The 22,786-nt window shown below is 39.5% G+C and overlaps 1 protein-coding gene across 5 annotated transcripts; it reads right to left on the reverse strand.

Moving 5' to 3' along the window:
- Positions 1-39: 39 nt before the first annotated feature.
- LOC110047172 (inositol hexakisphosphate and diphosphoinositol-pentakisphosphate kinase 2-like) lies at positions 40-19,767 on the reverse strand. Of its 5 annotated transcripts, none has more exons than XM_089272707.1 (22): positions 19,746-19,767; positions 18,967-19,173; positions 17,948-18,186; positions 16,829-17,174; positions 16,481-16,642; positions 15,574-15,881; positions 14,574-14,753; positions 12,562-12,963; positions 12,199-12,343; positions 11,942-12,057; positions 11,195-11,261; positions 10,728-10,875; positions 10,076-10,140; positions 9,646-9,731; positions 9,280-9,352; positions 8,530-8,657; positions 7,750-7,864; positions 6,074-7,085; positions 4,608-4,733; positions 2,895-3,068; positions 2,286-2,402; positions 40-975 (listed from the first exon to the last, which is right to left on the reverse strand). In XM_089272707.1, the coding sequence occupies exons 2-22, from the start codon at positions 19,117-19,119 to the stop codon at positions 677-679; spliced, it is 4,461 nt and encodes a 1,486-aa protein (XP_089128833.1). In that variant the 5' UTR covers positions 19,120-19,173; positions 19,746-19,767; the 3' UTR covers positions 40-676. The 5 variants fall into 5 exon arrangements, 4 of the variants coding, with proteins under 4 accessions (XP_089128833.1, XP_089128827.1, XP_020608574.2 ...); XM_089272701.1 differs by lacking the exon at positions 19,746-19,767 and adding an exon at positions 19,527-19,610; XM_020752915.2 differs by lacking the exon at positions 19,746-19,767 and adding an exon at positions 19,446-19,610.
- Between the last annotated feature and the right edge of the window lie 3,019 nt (positions 19,768-22,786).

The raw sequence follows: 22,786 nt of genomic DNA on the forward strand, positions 1-22,786 counted from the left end.
ATGACTTCTGATCTCACAACGACAACCAATTCTGTCAAATCAGTATAAAAAGGCAACTTTTAATCATAAATAAATTAACTTACAATTGAAATTAAATAAATTTAGTTCCTCAAATGTAAAAAAAAAATAGTTAGCTCTTATTAACCGAGCAGGAGGTGTGTGTGGGGGAATCTTGACCGAGGTCGTGAGTACAGACCGAGGTCAAGATTCTCCCACACAGACTAAGCTCGGTTAATAAGATGTTTATTGCATGGCGCTTACAAGAGCAATTTAATTCGTAACTGGTTTGTACTAACTGACATTTTGCTTGCGAACGGCGATGAGCTGAATTTAATTCTGCAAAAGTTTGCTCGTCCTCTTTACTTTTTTTTCTCATCAGGCTTTTTGGCACTTCCATAAATAAATATTGTTCGATGAAAATAGTCAATGATTTTGCTTTTTAGTTTGCAACTTTTTCACTCCAAAACATTACCGGTCTAGATGCCGGTCTAGATGGGAAAATCTTGACCCCTTTCAATATCGATTTCAGCCAATCAAATTCGTGAATTTGGTAGTGCCCAGTCTATGTGAGACAGAGCCGTATAACAATTCAAATTAACACCCTTGACATTCTCACGGTAATTGAACCTTAACAGTTTTTCCTGCTCTGTACTGCCGCCAAGAAGGATAATTACTGTCAAGAATCAAGTTTCTGACTGGCTTCAGCTAACAAGTCTGTAACAATCTCCTCGACGTCCTCATTAGTTGTGCTTCCCCTTTGTTCCAGCAGCTGGGTACGATTTGAGGATGGCCTCGAGAGCTTCTTCGATGGAGCTTTTCTTGAGGGAGTGTTGAATGGTGTTACAACTGCTTCGATGCTTTGACCAGTGGCTTTATCAAAGAAGTTGTCCATCTCCTTTAGAGGTACTGCGTTGTGTAATGTGCGCAGAGGATTCAGGGATTCCACTTTGGTCATTTCTTCATAAAAATCCGCAACTGTAGAACAAACAAAGCAAACTGTTACCATACACCCAGGTACAATCTCCAATAAAATGAAATCTGGAACCTGTTGTTCGGGTTGCCTTCGATTGACCAGTCCATCAGCTGAAAGCTAACTCTACAGTTTTGCACCTGACTATTTGCTAACTTGAAGACAGGTTGCGAGCTGGCTCTTCGAAATGCCGCAGCAAGTTTGTAACGCCATCACTTCGAGCGTTCTACTTCGACTATAGCTTAAAACCGGCTATAGAATGCCATATATTTATTAGAATTGTAAAGGTTCATCTTAGAGGAGTTCAGTCACGGTATTTTGAGTTATTTTGGCCAAATAAAAAATTACCTTTAAATGATAGGAAACCTGAAAATAACAGTTTAATAAGATAGCAAAACACCTAAGAGATAATGATAAACCATAAAGGAACAACGATGGCTAAGGATGAAGAAGATTGACATGGATTACAAAAGACGAATTTGAAAAATTGAGGCTAAACTTTTCAATATGCGAAAACCGTGACTGAGCTCCTTTGATGAAAGAGTCAAACGCTTCACAGTACTTGCTATACTCTAGCCTGCGAACGCAGACGTATTTCCGGCTGTCGCTTGTCTCCGCCGAAAATAACGTCTGCGAACCCGAGCCAGGAAACGATTTCTGTGACGTAATGACTTTTGTTTCTCCTTGGCCAATCAGATTCCATGATAGAATGAAACTCGAGTGCTCCTCGCAGCGAATACCTCGCGCAGTAGTTCTGGGGCTACTTGAGCTAAACTGTGATTGCCTTAAAATTCCTACGTCACAGAAATCGTTTCCTGGTTCGGTTTCGCAGACGTTATTTTCGGCGGAGACAAGCGACAGCCGGAAATAGTCACGCCAGCAAGGTGCAATCGATTGCTTAGCAACTCTGAGACGACAACTGTGGACCCAATCCAGTGCAGAAGACAGAAATTCGCAGTCAACTGGTTCTTTTTGGCTGGACTGAAGAGCAAGTAGCAAATGTCCAAGATTCACTAAAGTGGAAAGTATTTCATCACATTCCCAAAAACTGAGAAGAGACCGAGTTAAAAATATGACTCAAAGTGGGGTAGATTGGACGAACTTCAAGGTGATTGAAAATTTGATGAAAAAGAGATCAACTGTTCGATATATCTTCTAAATTGATACTAAAAGTAAAGAGACTGACACATGAAATCATAAAATTCTGTGCAAATTAAAATCTGATATCAAAACCACGGTTACGGTTAGTTACGGTTAGTTGCGATTCCTTAATAAGCTTGACAGAAAAGTGTATGAAAATGAGGCCAATACTTACTTGGTGGTTTGCGACTGTTTCTAGTAATCTTTGTAACAGAATATGGTCTGACAACCAAAGCACTTTGAATGGCGTAAGAAAGATTTCTCACTGCACGGATAGTGGACGTCGCAGATCCTACAAAACACGAGACATACTAGTTACTCAACTGTCAATCAAATATAACTCGGGGTTCACGAGCTCGAGCAAAACGTTATGCCGGGAGTTATGCTGCTTTACGTAGCATTAAGCGACTAGGAGCCCTGCTACTCCCCTCTAAACAGAATTTGGTCAGGTTTCTCCAACAACTCGCTGATGCCCATTTACACACCTGGGTGGAGAAACGCACTGTAAGAGTAACGTGTCTTGCTCAAGAACACAACACACTGGCCGGCTAGAACCGGATCCTCTCCAAACGGAGATCAACGCCCTAACCATAACCAAGTTAAGGACACCTTTCACGTCCTACCATTTTCCGCACCAGCCGTTGAAAGAAGCATTGTCAGTCTTCTTGTAAACATTTTTAAGAGGCTCTGAAATCTTTGCCCGGTAATTTCAGATCTTTTGCCGACACTCGTTTCACCTCACTTATTTCAGCTTTCTTGCCAACACTAATTTTAAATTCCTTACCAAGACTCATTTTTCTTGTTGGAGAACCTTTCTTTAAGGAAGGAGTCGACTGGACGATCCTCAGTGGCTGACCGTGTAAATCGTTCTTTCCTTGTTCACGTACCAGATCAAAGGAGACCTTTCGTTGACGAACAGAAGTGGTGTCTGACTTGGCTGATGACGGTTTTGGTCTCCCTGTTGATCAAGAATTTCAGTGTTAAGCATTGCATGGTAATATTCACGCCCTGTGTTTGCAGTAACCAGAACATAGCAGTTTACAGTGGTGAATGAAGTGTTGTGAGGTTAACCTACAATGAGGCCCTCTTCTGGATCGTGAAAGTCGATAAGGCAGAGGGCGTGAGGAGGAACCCCTCTTCCCACTGAAAATATTCTGACCATCCCCGTTATCAGAGGAGGCTGACTTGAAAATCGGAAAGAAGGCCTGATTGACGTGGTGCTTGACGCGTAAACATGTAACAATCTTTTGATGTGGAATCCATGTAGTGATACACAGGTGGGATGTGAAGTCTAGGCTGACTACATGGTAGCTGCCTGCCTGCCTTGCTATGGCTTAACTGGGGGAACACAAAACCAAGTTTACATTAATGACAAAACAAACAACGCAGTAGTCTTAACCCTAAATGTTTTTAAAGCTCTATTAAAGATTCTTCCCATTGCCTATATCAAATACGAGCTTGATTAAGTCTGGTTGAATTTTTTATAAAAAAGCAAAGATTCCTAACTCCTCATGTAAGAAGTATTAACACAAAATTAATAGGTATCAAACAGTCCTTGTTGGTGCAGACGGAATAAGGAATTAGCATTATAAAGTGGTTAACTTAAAACAAGCATTTCGGTGATAAATCAGCCTTCTAGTTTAACGTGCTTACAAGAAAAAAAGTGCACACTGAATACAAGTCATAATTTTGTTTTTATTCTATCTACGTATAAATGTACATTTTACACCTGCCTATCTGACAAGATATGAAAGTTACAATGAGTTACAACACATTCATTACTTAATTTGTGCAGAACACCGTGTCACTTAATAAAAGCACGGAAACATACGTCTTAACATTGCACAAACTGTGTCACCTGTCACGCGACTCGCGTCACAGTTTATTGTGTCATAAAATATTGGCTAGAGTGACAGTCTTGCCACTGGACACTATTGTGCTGCCAGCATACCATGCCATACATACACATGAAAAAAAAAAAAAGCAAAAAAACTTTAGCATGAAATAAAATATTACTTCTTACAGTGTGGTGGTGTAACAGTGTTACAATAGTGACATATTACGACTAATAAAACTGACTTACAATACACACTAAAATGCAAATTAATTGTGACAGTGTTCTTTTCAATGAAGTGCAAAAACTGAAAATAATATTACAACAAATATTATTTTTCGTAGCGTCCATCAGAAGGAAAAAACACCCTGATGGGCCTTGTTCTCTGCTGTTTTGAGTGAGAATTTTAAGTACAGGCAAAGGTGGCTGCAAACTGCAGGGATCACACTTAACAAGATATTTCTTGAAGGGCGAGAAATGATCAAACGGACTTTTTTGTCTTTAGAAATCATAATCTTAGAAATTGAAACTAAATGTTCTGTTCGCTAACTACAAAAAAGAAGACAGACCATCTCATACTCAAACTTAAAGAAAAGTATGGGTAAACATAAAACTGGGCAGAATATCTGATTGTCTTCCTGTTCCTAATACCCTCTTTATCACCTTCTTCCATCAATGGCAGTTCGTCTTCTTCCACGCTGCTTTTTCGTTGATGTTCATCATCAGTTGAATCGTCATATTCATACTCCCCATCTTCTTCGTGAACGGCGAGCAGATCAGCCCCGACTCCTGTTGTTATTAACAGTTTTCAAGGCCACAAGAAATGTTAGGCAGCAAGAAACAAGATATAGACAGTTAAACTTAGTGCTAAGATTGAACTTGTTTAACCTGTACATTGAAGGCTGTTACTGATAAGTAATATTAAGCAGTTAGAGACCAGAAAGCTGATCACAGGCTTGTTTTTATACATTTAGCACAGGCAAAAGTCGGAATAGATAGCGAATAGATAGTAATGGGACGGTTATTTGTCAAGGACTGTGGACCGTCGATTTTAATTGCAAACGATGCGAAAACACGCGATTAATAACTTGTTTGCAACATACTGAGCAAAAACGACATCCAGGAACGGAGTCGTGGACAGGACGTCACACAAACGTTCCAAGTCTACGCGATTTAGACACACCTGCTATTTATGATAATTAACGTACTCCTACCTGTCTTTGAAGGGTCGTTTTTGCCGTGCAGTGCAAAATACTGAACGCTCGTTCTAATTCTCTTAATAGAGTTAAAATGGTGAGTGAGACAAACAATGTCCTTCGAAGTAAGAGCATATTATTCAGAAAATCGCCAGTAGTCAGTCAGCATAATGGCTTATTCGTCAAATAAACAACTGACTGGTTCTCCTTGAATAAAAACGCTGTTGTACAAATTTAACGATACGATCATTGCTTTAGCGGAGCCATAACAAAGCAGCACAATAATAGTAACGGCATGCAATGTACTTTCAGCGTTATTTCTCGCTATCCCAGGAGCTGTAATTCCAGTAAAACATCAACAACAATTACTCTCCACCTCCCCCCTACCTAAACAACGAAAAGTGTCAAGATTCAAACAGGTCTCACAGTTCATGGATTCCGACAAGTGGGGAAAAAACCTTTGTTAGGCGATTTTGGTGAACGAAAATTATCGGTTATTTTAAAATTACACACGGAAACGGTGTAACAAAAATTTAAGTGTACCTAAACCTTTAGGCTACGCTAGTAATGAAGACACGAACATTGAAGCTGAGAAAGGTCAAACCAATCAACTAGCGAGGTTACTCTACCAGCAGCTCCTCTTTTCTCTCAGTTCCCCGAGCGTGAAACGAACAAAAGAGCGCCAGACAGGCTCCCGAAAAATCTGCCAGTTTCCCACTCACTCTATTTTCGCACACGCTCGGGGCTATTCGTAGCTGTGTTGAACTTGCTCTATCACAGAGAAAGTGTTTTTTTGGAAATCTTCAAGCTGGGCCAGACTTTTCCACTTGCTTTCCAAACACATTCCTGAATGTTTGTTTCGAATGAAACACTTATTTATGGAAGTTACCTTGCCCCTACGCATGGCCATTGCTACATTAAACTGAAACATACCTTGTGAAAACTTGTAAATGTTCGAGTCATCTGGTGATTCACTGCTTGATGGTGTGTAAACAGTTGGAGAACCTCCAGAAATAGAATGTGCCTTGGGCCGGAGACTCCGTGGCTTTAAAGGAACTTCTTCGGTAATAGATGCCACGGAGCTTTTCTCCTGACCTCCCTCTTTTCCCTGAACAACACCCCTTGTCGAGGTACCAACAGTTGTCACTTCGCTGTCAGATTTGCACCTCCTGTCGACTCCACCACGAACACTGGTTATATCACTTTCACTCAAGCTATTCCGCTGTCTGGTCAAGAGCTTTTCTTCTCCAGACGATCCCTCGATGGATGTACCTGAGGAAACAGCACTATCTCCGCTGCTTGCTCCGATGGCAGAGTCTGAGTAGTCATCAATTCCAATTGAACATCGTGGCCGTTCATTGCCAGCATAAACGGTCTCATCAAACGGTTTGTCATCGAAAGCCTCGAAATCTCCGCTTTCAGACGGTTCCTCTTCGGTGGAATTAAGCTCTGGGCTCTGCGAGTTTCCAGCATAGCCCCCAGTAACTTCCTGTTCTCTTTCCACGCTCTCAGAATGCTCAGGATTTGAGCTGGTGGATACAACTTGAGACGAAGTTTCAAGACCACCAATTGATGCAGCTGCAGAGAGAGAATCATTAAGGACATCCTGACTGTCCTGGCCAACACCCACCACTTGATTTTCATTGACTTGGCTCATCTTACCAGCGGTTCCCACATCAATGCCATGCGCAGGCTTACAAGCACCGGCATGTCTCACGTCCTCTACACTGCGTTTCCTTGTGGGAGAATTCCTTGCCAAGAACTCGGGATCATCCATGGTCTTTGCTCCAGGGCTGAAATGCATTTCCACATGAAAACGGTTCTCGGACAGAGGGTCAGCTTTAGGATCTTCATACAACAGAAGCACCAGCTGAGTCATGTAGTTCAACTCTGGAACCTCAGCTAAGAATTCTACTGCTCTCCGCCACTGGTCATTTGGAATATCCTACGAGTGAAATGTTTGGTTACACTTCGTAAAATAATATTCAGTGAGGTAAAATCGACAATCATTGTCAACTGCCATTATCAACATGGAACATGTAAATGTATTATATCTTTATCTTTTTTAAATTCAGTATATTACTTTAATATTACGTTTTACTGATTAGTAGCGGCATTTTAGAGCGGTTTTCAACTGAGGTTCGTAAAAGCAAAACCAAACTGGTCACTCTGGCCAGTCACAAAAGACAATGACAATCCTTTGAACCAATCAAACTCGAAGAAAATTCATGTGGCTGACACAGAGCGCGGAAAAACGTGTTCAAGCGAGTCACGATGGGTTTTGGTTTCACTTCTATGTGGATGACAAAATGGGGTCAGTTTTCTTAAGCCAATCCTGTAACGTAGCAAGAAAAAGCAAATTTCTTTTCGACACTCAAGTGAAAACCGCTCGATTATCTGCATCTACATCTTCAGTCAGTAAAATCCTTTCGCAAATCACCCAACATGAAAATAAAATATGAAATATGAAATAAAGAAACTAGCACAAAGATTACAATAATATATGAAAATTCTATATACACAAGATGAATGTTCCAGTCTTTTAGCATTCCTGGAGCAAAGCAAGATCTGACTTGTTACATTACTAAGTAATTAAGATCATAACTTACCTCAAAGAGCTTTCCATGCCTAAAAGCATTCAGCACGGTGTGTACATGACTCTCGCTAGTGAAGTACAATCGAGTCCGAACATGACGATGCGGTGTTTCTACACTCTGTGAGTAACTATAGATAAAAACACAGGGCAACACAATCAGTTCAAACTGTTCAAGACTACTTAACTAACTGCTTGAATAGCGCAGTTTTCAATACGCCATTTGCGAGACGCCTTTTGCCTCTGTCACCGCTCTGTGTCAAAAAGACTCTTTGTGCAAAACCATTCCTATGAAAGAGTGTTCCGCCTACAAGTTACTTTTAATCCAAATCAAAGTCATTTTCATACGAAAGGTTTTGAACGAGGGCCTGTTTTGATAGAGGCACAAGTTAACTCAGAAATGGCCTATAGAGTATAGTAAAGCCAAACCCAAACTAACCAATCACACATTACACAGACAATCCACTGAACCAATCAAACCTCAAGGCAAATACAGTGTACATGTAGCCAACCATATAAGTCACGCAGCCGGTGCAAAGCGCGGGAAAACTTTCTTTAGCCGTGACATAACTGGGATGTCAAGATAACTGTGGGTTCTTTGTTAATGCTTCCCTTATCACATCGTAAGTAAGTTAGGATGTCTACAGAATTTTTTTTCTTTTTGAAATAGGCAGCCTTCGATAGTTTACAGAAGTATGTATTCGAAGAGACAGGTGTAACGTAGTAAAGTAGCACAGAGGCAGACGATGACTTCTATTAGAGGTCTTACTGCACAAATTATATTCAATGAATTTACTTGGGATTGAGACGAGTGTGAATGTCAGACTTATCAGCATGCCGCAGATCTCCTCTGATCTTCCTTAAAAGTCTCACACAGACCCTTTGAGCAATAGCTAACTTCTCATCTGTTGTAATCCCATATTCCTAAAGGACACAAAGCAAATCCCTTTAAATTTATTTGGTCTAATATGCTTTTCTGGCATTCATACATAAACCCCGCGTTTTCTGTAACCTTCCTTGCGGTGGTTGAGGATATTTCTCGGAACCATACTATACAATTTTCGTCAACGTAGGGGGAGGGGAAGAACAAAACACAACAGTAAGATGGACCAGAGGTGATGGGAATTTACCTTGTATAATCTGGTATCTACATGGTAAACAATTACCGTTTTAAAGGCCTGAAGGAGCCAGCAGGCTAAAACATGCTTGGGCATGATTCCGTATACTGTAATTATATACTGTAATGTGAGTTCTTGCTACTTCCTCTGAATGAGATTCTAGCCCATTGCAGGTTTCCCCTCTCCCTACCCCCCCCCCCCCCCTCCTCAAAAAAAAAACATTTTGTTAGGTTGCTGGAACTGTTCACTGATAGCCATCTGCAGGTACATGGAACACCTGACTCCAGGGTTGAGACACATCATGACTGGGAAGTGACTTGCCCAAGAATGCTACACACCAGTGTCTGCCAGGGCCTGGTTCCAGAGTCTAATACAGTAACTATTAAACCACCATGCCATGGTTTTTTTTGTTTATTTCAATGACTCACCTGTGGAATAACAATGTCTGCAAAAGCCTTGGCGCATTTGTACAAATCCAGACTGTTTGTGAGACCCAGTTGACTAAATGAGATCATTACAGAGTAAAAATATAATCAGTACCATTGCTAAAAGTTAAATTCACTCAAAGCACTATAGAAACATGATTCTCTGTTAACATAGTCGTGTCAGCCATAATTTAATTTCTTCGATGCCAGACATGTTAATATTTAAGGTTAATTAAAAGTACCAGTACACAAAAAACATTTGCGTGTGGGTTTCTCATTCTCCAAACCTTTGAAGAGATTGATTGTACATTGTGACATACATTTAAAAAGCAAACGTTATCTAAAAACGTTTTTAGATCCTGTACCAACCTGTTATGCTGCACATCATACTTGATACAGTCGTAGATGTCTGGAATAAGACTTATATCAAACTGCCCACTTTTCAGCTTGAAATCCTGAGAATTACAAAAAAACAATGTTGATACTTGACCAATTATTTTAATTCATACACAGCACCATGAGCAGAGCCAGGACTCAAAGCCGCATGTACACAGGGGCGGATCTGGGGGAAGGGTGCAGGGGCTGTGCACCCCCCCCCCCTAATATGGCATGCAGCTTTCTAATATAACTGACATTTGTTAACCTCACCAGTCAGTTACGTCATTCCTTAGTGGTGCACCCCCTCCTGAGAAGAATCCTGGATCTACCCCTGATGCAGACTAGGCAATCCAGGGTCCACCACAACTCCCACAACAATCATTTTTCAATACATGTCATTCACTATTAATAGAAATCTCACCTTTTCTAGTTTTGTCCATCTGTGCATCATTAACTCCAGCGTTTCATCATGGTACAGAAATGGAGCTGTGTAGCAGAGAAAGGAAATGAATGAACCTACATACTAGGTAAAGGTCAAGTCTGCATGTGAACCAAGTGGCCCATCAGGCTGGAGCTTATCCCATTTTCTGAAGTGACTAGGAGTATTTCTACTCCCCCCTGGATGGGATGCTAGTCCACTGCAGGGTTACCCCCAGCATTTAAGTCGCTGGTACCCATTTATACACCTGGGTGGAGAGAGGCACTGTGAGAGTAAAGTGTCTTGCCCAAGAACACAACACAATGTCCCCAGCCAGGGCTCGAACTTGGACCGCTTGATTCGGAGTCAAGCTAACCATCAGGCCACTACACATCCACAATAAACCTATGTGCTGTGATGTAAAATGTACTTTTGGTTCAAACATTTTAAACTAGCTTGATTTTTATGTTTTTACTGTTTCAGATTGTGATAATGAACATGATACACACAAATTAAAAATCAAAAGAAACAACAGAAACAAATTCAAACCATGACACAAACTTTCCTTTAAATATTTGTAGTGACAGGGTTCAAAAGGTAGAAAAACACACACATCTCTGCAATTCATTGATCATGCACCCAACTCATACAGTACCTCTTGGATCGTAATCCTTCTGAGCAATCATGTCCTTCAGCTGTCCTGTAAGATTGTGCACCAGGTTATAGAGCTTTTCACACATTTTGTAAGGATTCTTGACAAAATTCATAGCATTGATCACAGAACGAGACTTGGTTGGTGCAAGCTGTACAAAGCAAATGGTCAAAAGTAAAATTTAATTTAAATTTCTTTGAAGATCTCAAATTTGCTGTAAGCCCTCAATCCAGCAGTTACTATCAATTTTCTTCACAAAGTGGGTGTCCACAGGTCCCCATATTCCTTTGGATACTTAGAGGTTTAGTAAACTTTGAAATTACCAAATGAATACTGTTTGGAAAGTGGGAAAGCCAAATGACAAAAGCTCTTGGAAGTACCTCTACAGAAAGTAATGATTCCGCAAAGAGGCTCTGATGGAGTTCTAAAAGATCCACTCCCAGTAAGTGCATGTAGACAAATACACAAACCTTGGCAAAATCCTCCTCTTTGAAATCCTCATTAGAGTGAAGAATTTCATGAAGTCTGTGTTTCACCCTGTGTCACCATAAAAAATAATGAAGATATATAACAATAGAAATAAATCATTAATAGTAAAATAATTACACAGTGGCTCAGTAACTTATTGATCTGGCCCACATTGTTCAAAAGGTGGATAATGCTATCCACAGGGTAAATCACTATCCAGAGGATAGCATGGGTTTTTTTGTTGACACTTACCCAATGGATAGCATTACCCAGCCTTCAAACAACTGGGGCCAGGAATATTAAATATATACTTCACTTAAAATGTGAAAAGGCCAAAAATGTTTGTATACAATTGAGATACAGAAAAATAATGGTGTGTGTGTTTGTGCGCTTACAACACACATGAACATGTGAACTGATGCAAACATAAGGGTGTTTAAGGGAGAATTTGAAGGTTTATGAAGGTTCACACATTACAATTACAACAATAAGTACTTCGAAAGTCTCCTAAACCCCCTCAAGTGTTTACATGAAGTTGTGTAAGCTCAAAGCATCTATTCTTTCCTTCATACTATAGAATAAAACCTACAAAGTGTCATGTAATATCATCGCCAAATTTACATATTAAGCTGATCTGTATGTAGCATGGTTACATATCGAATCAAAAGGTGTTTTCTACAGTCACAGGGCAGGAAAAACCCAGGTCCCATTGCATGCATGCGCTGATTAAAAGTGAATGATGAACTTACTTTCCCAGTATCTTGGCAGCATCATTGGAGGTGTCAAGCATCTCTGTAGTATTCTTATCACTTCGTACAAGATGCACAAGAACAGGTGTCAGTTCACCTTCGAGAGCCAGGAAGCCCTACACACAACAAGTAAAAAAGATTAGCAACAGAAAAAGGCCCAAAGCACCTTTAGGAGATTAAAAATGTGTCTTGGTGATATTTCTTTTGCTGATATGGGTACATTTATGACACTCTTTTTTTAGCATTAACCTTAATACCTTTGCAAAGGCAGCAGCTGTCATTTGCACTCGTCCCTCATCTGATGCATAAATCTTCAAATCATGTCTGTAAGTACTGTGAAGTCGCAGCAGACCAATACCTGACATTTTAGAATACTGTCCTTGGCCACCAGGGTACATACTCCTAAATAAATTAACAAAAACAATAACTAAATTTATTATAACAATTTAAAAAAAAAACTAAAAAGGGGTGCAAAATACAAGTTCAATACTTACAGTCCTACACTGTATGCTATGGATAAGTTTTGTAGCCCTCTATTTTCTCTAGAGATGGTACAACACACAAGAAGCACAGAGATAAAAAGCAAGCCTAACTACTCATTCAAGACAGCATATCACTACCTGAAGGCACGTCCCAGCTGTAGTGCCTGTTCCTTTCCCATGGTGGTCAATTCTCCGCCCCACTTAACAATCAACAACAAAGAATGATCCTTGTCAACAGGAACTGCCAGTTTGTCTTCACTTCCTTTCTGATCAACCTCCTCAGTCTCTTTTGGTTCTTCACTTCCTTGAGTTTTAGTTTCTTTACTTTCCTTCCTCTTCACTTCTTTCTCATCGTTAGCCTCCGCTTGCTTGTTTTTTGATTCCTTTCCTTGTTTCTTTTTTCCACTTCTTTCATCTGATCCTGAATCTCGACTTTCACTGCTCTGGCGACTTTCACTGCTCTCACTTTCATTTCCATCTCTAGGTTTACCAAGGTATTTGAACTGAATTTTTCGGTTGATTCCAGAGAAATAACCATACCTAAGAAGACAGGATGAAAATGGAGATGGCTGGTTGAATGGAAAATGAATTAGTATACCATAATGGTCTGATTTAGCACTCTGCTTCTAATAAGTGGCCCCATATCTAAAGTGACATTCGAGAATGTGACATAGAACAGACTGATTACTAGACAAATGAAATATAAACTTGTCTGCTTTTCTGCTTTCTGCTTTCCTGCTTTCTGAATGTAAATTATATTGAACATTACAGCTATCAGAGCCCAGTTTGTTACAGTTCCTGAGTTAAATCATCAGTTTTTTTGAAATTTAATATTATACCATATCCAGCTGTAATAAGTCACCCATCCCTAAGACATGCACCCTCTCCAAAAAGTACCCTCCCTCAAGCTGCCAAAAGTAAATTAGCACCTGGTCACTAAATCAAATCATTATGATATACAAACTCTGAGACAAGACCCTCAACAATCAAGGTGCCATAAAACTGTAAATAAGCCCTAGACTTACACTTCTCTAAAACAGTTGTGTAATTAATATTGGGAAGGGATTTTGTGCCTGAAGAATTTAAGTAGGCATATAGGGCAATATCACCGAGGAGGGGTGTCTAAACATAACATTAGGGAGCTTAAGCAAGGAAGATGGCGATGCTGAGAATGATGCCTGGTCAAAAATGAATTTATATTTCACAAGGGAAATTTGCAACTGTCTAGATCTGTTCAGTACACCAACGGCTCTAAAAACATGTTCAGGCTAAATATGCAATGACAGCATTCAATAGACCAATTTTGATATATTACATGTAAAATTCAGCCTAAAACAATAGACCTCAGTACAAGGCTCCAGGGAATAACTACAGAGTTTGGGGGGTTTATTCCCCAAAGCCTTGTACTGAGGTCTGTTGCATTAAGCTGAATTTTAATATATCTAAATTGGTCTATTCCAGATAGAAATACTAAAAATTAGCCGTCATCATTCGTGTTCCTCAGACTATGTAAAACTTGGTCATTTGACATGCCTGTTTTGCTGGGGACGGTAAAGAAATATACAAAGATTTACAACGCAGGTACACAGCCATTGTTTTGCCAATTAAACCGTTTCTCTGGAGATGTTTTCGTTGCCGTTGTCATCGTGGTTTGCTTAAGCACCCTACTTGAAACACAGAGCAAGTAATGCAGACATCAAATAAACATTGGTGTTAGAGCAAACTGTATCTGACTTACACTGACAGGCTTAAGAGTTGTAACAACTTAAGATTGTATCACATTAAATTTATGTCTTTCTTAACTAGGTTACAGAGCCGAGAGGACACTTTCATTGGAAAGAAGGAGGGGGAGGAGTGGGTAGAGGATCTTTTCATTAATAGGTTTGAGCGATTATAAAAATGGGTTTGGCACTAACTTAAAGATACCTTGAAACAAATGTTCTTTCGGTCTTCATCAATTATAATCATAACCAATGTGAATGAGGACCCAAGTTGTTCAGTTAAAATGTATTTTTAGTGTCTTTTCCAGAACATTTGTTTCAGCATGTTCTAAGCCAGTGTCAAATTAATTAATATAGATATCTTTTAATCATTAATCCTGGCTACAGTTTCAGTATTTTTTTGTATAACTTCAGCATGAATTAACTCACATTTCTAAAACACTTTTGAGTTGGTGGATTTTGTTACGACTTTCAAACACTGGCTTCCCCTCCTTGATGTCAGCTAGCAAATCTCTGGCGATATTCAACACCTCTTGCAACTGAGTTGGTCTCTTGAGCTTGAGCTTTTGTTCATTAAAGCCATTATACTTCTTAAACAGCTCGATGAATCTGGCAATAAAAGGTTACAGTAAGCTGCTAACCTGCAAATACTTACATGATGTTTAACACATGTTCCAGGTAACACTTTTTATGTTCTGGAACACTTTAGTGTTTTAGTAAGAGTATTCATTTTCATTGACATAGTTGACTAAGACCTACAATCATGGACAAAAGTGTTGACACATTTGCGCAAAGCAAATGCTTTCTATTGGTGTCTTCCTTTAATTGAAAAAACATCGATAGCCAAACCCCCCTCTCCCCCTTTTCAATGTTGAAATATGCTCCGTGGACAATGTTACATGGTTACACCAGTGAAAAGGGGGGAGGGGTTCGAAATGTGAAAATTGGAGATTTAAAAACTCACCCGTTCAATGAAACAGGTTTTTTTCAGGAAGTGTCTCAACTGCTTTTGTCCATGATTGTAGCTGAATGTTAAAGGAGCCCAGTCACTGTAATAGTTACTGAGGTTATTTTGGATGCACACACAATTACCTTTCCATTGAAAGAAGCCTGAAATTGTAGCTTGCTAAGATTGAAAAACACCAAACAGATAATAATAAACTACAAGGGAACAAGGAGGTAAGGGCAGGAGAAGATTCACATGGATTACAAATGACAAACTTGTAAAATTGATGTAAATCCTCTTAGGGTAGCTTTACTGATTATAGGTGGAGTGAGGATCTGCATTAGATTAGGATCTGGATCACTGTTAACTAAAGGTGAAAAATGGGAGCTGCAGTTTGAAATTTTACTGGAAATAATGCAGTTACCATAATGAACACAACAACAACAAAAAATAAACTTTCTTTTAGATATTTGACACTCTCACCTTGGATGTCTAACTTCCATTTTCATTTTCTGTTTTGGAGTTCGGTCACCATGTCTGATGATTCCAACCACACACCTTAACTCCAGCATGGTACCTTCCAAAGCTTCAACAGTAGGAATTTCCTCTTGCACATCTAGATCGTATGGTTTGTACAACTGAGGAGCTAGTTCTTGTACAATAAGACTCATTAACACTTGGGCAGCATCATCGTAGTACTTCTTGGAGGTCTTGACAAAGCTAAAGCCATTGACATCGCAAACATATGACTTGCCATGGGTGCGGAGCAAGTCACAACCACAGACCGTTTGCTAAGTGAAAAAGGAAAACCATTATAAAGGTAGAGTCATTTAAATTGTAATGCAGTCAAAGCTGTTATGAGAAAGTCATCTTGTTTCCAGAAATTCATGAGGTCAAACAAATTTGAGCACTATGCTACAAGATTAAAAAGCCACATTGACCATGAATGCATGCCCTTCATTTTGTCCAGTTACGTGCACTCCTGAGCATGAATAGCCTACTATGCCGATGCTCTTTGGGTTTGTCATGCAATCTTCCTCATAAAGAGTATCTGTATAGGAGGCTAGAGCATGAACAGCAGTTGTGCAAATAAGTGTATCTCTAATATCCTCGTGAGGCCTTGACAATGCAAAGATTATTATTAACAGTAAAATATAATCACACTTTGCCTCCAGGTCAGCTCAGGTTTGATTTGCACAAGCCCCTTGCTTACTTTGGCACATCTAATCCACCAATTTGAATACTACTATTAGTAACTAATTTCTGCACATTATTTGAATTTAATAACCTTGCCACTTGGATTTGACAGAAAAAAAAATCAGCAATCCATTGATGTTGATGATGGATTCCTCTTTCATGATGATTTCACAAACAGATCAGAGTGCCATACCTTGAACAGTTTGCAGACTTTGTTTGCTAGTTCTTTCTCATACTGGTTGAGAATAACTGGGTAACGTATCTCTTTCCCTTGGCTGTCCCTTTCAACTTTTCCATCCAGCGAGGGAGACTTGCGGGCTTCAGCATGAGCATACTCTGGGCCAACTGTGTACACCTTCAACCAGTAAACATTTACAGAAGTGAAGTAGGGGCTTTTTGAAATACCTAATGGTTGCTGGCCAATAACATTATTTATAAATTTTCACGTAAATTCTTTCCAGTGGAATCTCAGATCAATTTCTGACAGAGGATGAATTGAACACACAAAGAAAGCTGATTATTTTTAACCTAATTATCTCACCTTCACATCTGTTCCATCAGTGACTACAAAATCTTCATAGATGTATGACCCTTCTTTCCGTACTGAGCTCTCAGCTGAGTACACACTACTTCTATTCCCAACCTTTCTGAACAATCTCTGGCTCCCACCGCCAGCTCCTGAGGGGTAATATATGTACACGTTATGGTCCTCTGCACTCACTGGTTTCTCAACAAAGGGTTTTTGGAACACCACATCACCGATCTGCACTGAATCATCTAGTTCAACAAATTTTGTGTTTATAGGATTTCCGTCTTCATCTCGCAGCAAAATTGCGTGTCTTGGTGTTTCTATTCCTGCACTCTCTAGAAGACTGTACATTGTTGGTCTACAAAGAAAAAAGAAATAACAATGACTTTTGGAAATCAGATTATTTGTACACTTTTCTGTACATAAAATACTTTCTCCCAAACCAGAATGCACTAAACCAAAATGTAATTGGACTGTGAACACACAACAACAACTAACAATACAACATTGCTGATGCACAAAATTAATGTAAGGGTGTTAAGTGTAGGGTAGAGTGACTAATTATTCAGTCTGTATTTAACATTTTGACTAGGACAACATTTACAAGAAATTTGACTACAAGATGAAGATTTTGAACTCGTTTAGTCAGCAAATGAGAACTGTTTGCAGCTTGGAAAAACTCTACCTTTTTCTGCTCTTCTAAACTTTAATTTTCATTTGTTTCATATACAGAGTTGTCAAAGGTACAAGCTGTCACTGCTGGAGAAAATAACTATCTACATTGTAGCTAGCTACACTGTACTCTTTTGGATTAATTCTTGAGAAAAACCAGCCAGCCTATTTACTCCCACAAATATAACAACCTATTGAAAACTTCGTGACAGCCCTGATACATTTTCTAAACCTGGAAAACTAGTTTCCAGATTTGCACATACATGTACAGTACATGAACGTTCTCAAGAACTGTAGTCTCCACTGTACAAGCCCTGGCATCACTACATGATAATGATTGTTTAGTGCCTGCAGTACACCGTATCTTACTTCTCTCTTCATCACCATATCTTTACACCTTTTAGCTGGAAATAAAAAAAAAAAAAATTTTGATAAACTATCCACTAAAAGTTTACAAACCTGTCCAGTAACGCAAACTGCATCTCTAGGTCGTTAAGACTAAACGGCTTCCTTAGCTTGGCATACTCGATAGCTTTCTCAAGAGGAAATCCTTTAGAGTAAAATGAAATCAGGCAGTCACAGATGGGCCATTCCTCAACTGGGATGTTCACGATGGTGTCATCAGGAAAAACAAAGATATCCACACAATCAAATGCACTCATACGACCCAGAATCTCTTGCATAGGCTGCGAGTTAGTCTATATGAAATAAAGGAAAACACAGAACAGAAAATAATGTAAATGTAACTTCAAAGACTTTGCATAAATATATTATTGTTACCTGTATTCTATAGTTTATTTGCAAAGGACTTTACGTTGGACACCAGTGGAGTTTGTATTCTGGTTCTGGTTCTGGTTCCACTTGGTCACCAAAGGACAACCACTGTAAAATTTGGCATGCATAACTTAACCTGCCATTTATTAGCCTACAGTAGCAAGTCTATCTTAGCACAACTATCTAATGGATTTAAAATTTTGATAGGTGAAAACTTAACCTGACCTGAAATATTGACTGACAAGGTCAACCTACAAGCCAGTTTCTTAATTCTTGTACACGAAATCAAGAAAAAAAAAAAAACACAAGAGAGCAAAAACTTTGTCTGGTCAAACTGACCAGCGAACCGACCAACATTGCCTTTGGACAGACAAATGAATGAAGAAAATTACACATAATTACAAACTTGATTTTCTCGTAAATTAGGTTTTTTGCCTCCAGTTTCCATCCTGAATAGTGACTATTATTTTGCCTTGTCATATAAAGCATTCCAAAACGTGCAAATATAGTTGCAGGGTATTCTAGATTACTAACGATAATTATTTTGTAGATTACTGTAATATTAAAATTTCAGTCCTTTGGGGAAAGTCGATAAAGGATGTACATTTAAGTATTTTTACACAGATACTTAATTCTATCCTGTTTAAGCAATGTTAAAGTATCTGTAAGATTAATTTCATTTTAAGCTTAAATATGGAAGTCACCTTTTTACTCATGGCACAGATTCCAATCCTGATTTTAGGTATTCCATCTTCTTCTTCATCATCATCGTCATCATCCGCGACATCAAATCTACTGAAAGGTCTTGGATAGTCACCCATTTGTTCCAAAAAATCAAGAAGGCTCAAAGACGACATGACACTGAGTGACACCTCTCATTTACACACCATCCCCTCATTTTGTAGACAGCTCTGTTGATAAAGGTTGAAATGAGCTCAAGTTTATTTTAGTTAAAGTTGTGACAATTTATTAATCAAGCTTCAAATAAGTGATTCATTTCAAACTTTAAATTACCTAGCTTAAGAATTGCTTAGTGAGAAAAGCTGATGTCTGTATATAGTAAGGTTGTTGTTTTATTAAATTAAGCTCACTGCACATCTCTAAGCTCGCAATTTTTGGGAAATATATTGGCCAAAAGAATAAACAGGTTATAAAAATAAAAGTGAAACTAACTTTGACCTACCGACGAACAAAGATCAACACAAAAGAACAAACCCTGCGAGACAGAGATCAGAACAGGAAAAATTTTTGATAAAAAAATTGCCCTTAAAATGGAGAAACGCCGGAAAGCTATGAGCACCAGATGACGTACTCGTGTTGGGCGGGTTGTCGGTCGGTTGCTCTTCTTACTAGCGGCCGCTTTCGGTTTGGTCAGCAGCTGAAAACCGACATCGAAAGGTAGCTACGTCATGTACCAATACTAAAGTGTAGTTAGGATTCCTTGTTTGTTGACGTTTTGATAAATCCAGACCTACATATTTACCTGTTTACCGCTTTTTTACGGTTGTTCCATGCATTCTCTTATGTTCTACTGTTCGAATGCGAACCTCTATTAAGTGGCCGCCTGTTAAACTGCCACCCCTAGTAGGCGACCAGTAATCAAAGTCCCGATGAGGACTTTTTCATTGTTTATCCAGCTAAGACTAGCCTGCGAACGCAGACGTATTTCCGGCTGTCTCTTGTTTCCGCCGAAAAATAACGTCTGCGAACCCGAGCCAGGCAACGATTTCTGTGACGTAATGACTTTTGTTTCTCCTTGGCCAATCAGATTCCATGATAGAATGAAACTCGAGTGTTCCTCGCAGCGAATACCTCGCACAGTAGTTCTGGGGTTATTTGAGCTAAACTGTGATTGGCTTAGAATTTCTACGTCACAGAAATCGTTTTCTGGCTCGGGTTTGCAGACGTTATTTTTTGGCGGAACCAAGTGACAGCCGGACATACGTCTGCGTTCGCAGGCTAAGCTAAGACTGGAGAATATCCGAGTGTTATAATCCATGAAATATTTTCGCTCCACGCGATTGGTCTAAACACGTCACGTGACTGAATATGCCCCAGGTCACCCCGCTAAAACTGGGGAATATCGTCAATATCCGAGTGATATTCCCCAATTTGTCCTTATGTATATTTGTCCTTGGACATTATCGACTATTATCTGTTCCTTAAAGCCCACAGTTTTCCTCGAGCTACGCTCTCGGAAAACTGTTCTCTTATCGGAACAGATAATGGTTATGTCCGCGGACAAATATCCGAGCATATTTTGCGCCAAATGGAGACTATTGTTTATATATTCACTGCGCGTGTTGCGACTATATAATGGGCTCCATTTGCCGCAAAAAATGCTTGGATAAATTTCGGACGATTTTAATGTCGGACAAAAAAAGTGCCCAAAAACAACATCGTCCGAAATGTTTAAGCTTGTCCGAAATATTTATAGTACAGTATAGAACTTTGAAGTACAGTCCAACCTCTCTAATGAGGACACCGAACAGACAGGCGAAGTGTCCGCATTAGCCGAGGTGTCCGTATTGGTGAGGTCACTATGATGACGTCACTTCAAAGTCTCCATAGTATTTTCGATTACACTGTATTGAGGTTGCATTTGTAAATGTAAGTTTTGGAAACTAAAACTAACACCTGGTCCCCGGAGTAATAACGAGGTAAAATGTGTATGAATTTGCTCCCCAGGGCCGAGATTTAGTGTCCGCTGTCCGTTTTAGAGAAAGTCCGTATTAAAGAGGTTTTTTAGAGGAAACGTATGAGAATTTTGTCGGCTCACAGGAAACTGTCCGTATTAGAGAGCTGTCCGTATGGAGAGATTCAACTGTAGCTCCAAAGCGCTTAGTTCTTTTTGCCTCGTGTCCATGTGACCTGTTCAGGTAACCAAATTTCACGTGGAAACGAGGTATGTGTGGGCAAATCGCTAAACTTCTGTGTGAGAAATTCCTGTGTAACCGTTCTTTGCGTTCCTAATAATGTAAGATTCCTCTGAAGGGCGGTTCTGGAAACTCGCGGGGTTTTTTTGTTTATGAAAGACAAGCATAAAATGCTGAATTGGCGGCAGTTTGTGCTATTGATTTTGGTAGCCACCCTGTGCAGATTCAAGACACCCTATTTATTCCTTTTTAACGGGGACTGGCATGAAGATCATAAAGACCTTGGAGACGCAATCATTTGTGACAGGCTGTTTTTAGCGTTTTATTTCATGTCCGAGCCCACGGTTAACACAACTCGCTCGCGATTTAATCAGTTTTGGCAACAATTGACAGTAAAACGTTGAAGTGACGGGCTAAACGTCACGCACAAAAATCTAAAGATCACAATGAGCGGATTGAAAACTAACAACTAATGCGCATTTTCTGTGAATAAACAAACAGGTATAAAAAAAAAAAAAAAAAAATTGCTAATATTATGATCAACATCTCACTATGATATATATGGGTAACCAGCATCAGGCCAGATCGTATTAATTCGTAAATTATGATACCGGAAGTGTAAGGCTTGTATTCTGTATAGTACGAGCGTCACCCCCCTAGCGTACTTGCGTCAATAGGAGCAAGTGAACGAATCACCCGGATCCAAAAGATTATGATCCTTGCCCAGGAATGAATCGCCCTGACTGGTTTTCCATTCCTCTGTCAATAAGCGTCAGATCGAGTCGGATCGAATTGTACTCCCTAAAAAAACCTGAAGTGGATGTGCGCTCCTGTTTACTTTAGCTAGCCTCATTTTACACTTGTTTGGTTCAGCAGTGGATTTCTCCGCTCTACAGCAAGCGCCACGAGGCAGGCCAAAAGGGCCTTTTGATCCTTTACGGAGCGAATTCTAGTCGAGACATTGCTTGAGGTACGTAACGACCTGATATAATTTGTGTTATTTTCTCGTCTGTAAGATCTTAAGGCTGTTTGTTTCAGTCTAATTCGTGTTTTGTAGCCGTAAATTTACGTATCTGTCTGAAATTTGTCCGAAATGAGATAAAAATTGTCCGAAAATTAAACGTTACGTTTTTTTTCTTTTTCTTTTTTTTTGCAAGTAATGTATTTGAACTTGGACATTATCTGTTCCTCAAAACTCACAGTTTTCCTCGGGCTAAGCTCCTGGAAAAATGTCGTTACACGTTCGCGAACAGGAAAGTTTGTTAGCAAGCTGCCGCTTGGCGTTAGTATCGCGGAGACATTCAAACGTGTGTTTGAATGTTTTTATCAGTCGTCAAATTCCATTTCGAACTCTCATCTGTCATCTTCTTTTTGAAAAGGAAGCCAAACTATGTTTGTTTATTAAAATTTTGGGTGGCCGCTTTATAGGGGTAAGGGCAATAGAGAAGATGACCTAAAGATGGCCGGGGCCGCTTGATAATAGTGGTTTTATTTGCAGTATTTTACTGACAACAATTTCGGAATTTTGATAACTGGCCGCTTTATAAAGGGTAGCCGCTTAATAGAGGTTCGACTGCAACTGTCAACATAAGAGTAGCCTTGACTCGCTACCAGATACTAAGGAAAAGCTCAATGAAATAAACCATGA

Source organism: Orbicella faveolata, unplaced genomic scaffold (genome assembly GCF_042242905.1).
Source record: "Orbicella faveolata isolate gen_17 unplaced genomic scaffold, um_ofav_v1 contig_1, whole genome shotgun sequence".
Taxonomy (NCBI): Eukaryota; Metazoa; Cnidaria; class Anthozoa; order Scleractinia; family Merulinidae; genus Orbicella; species Orbicella faveolata.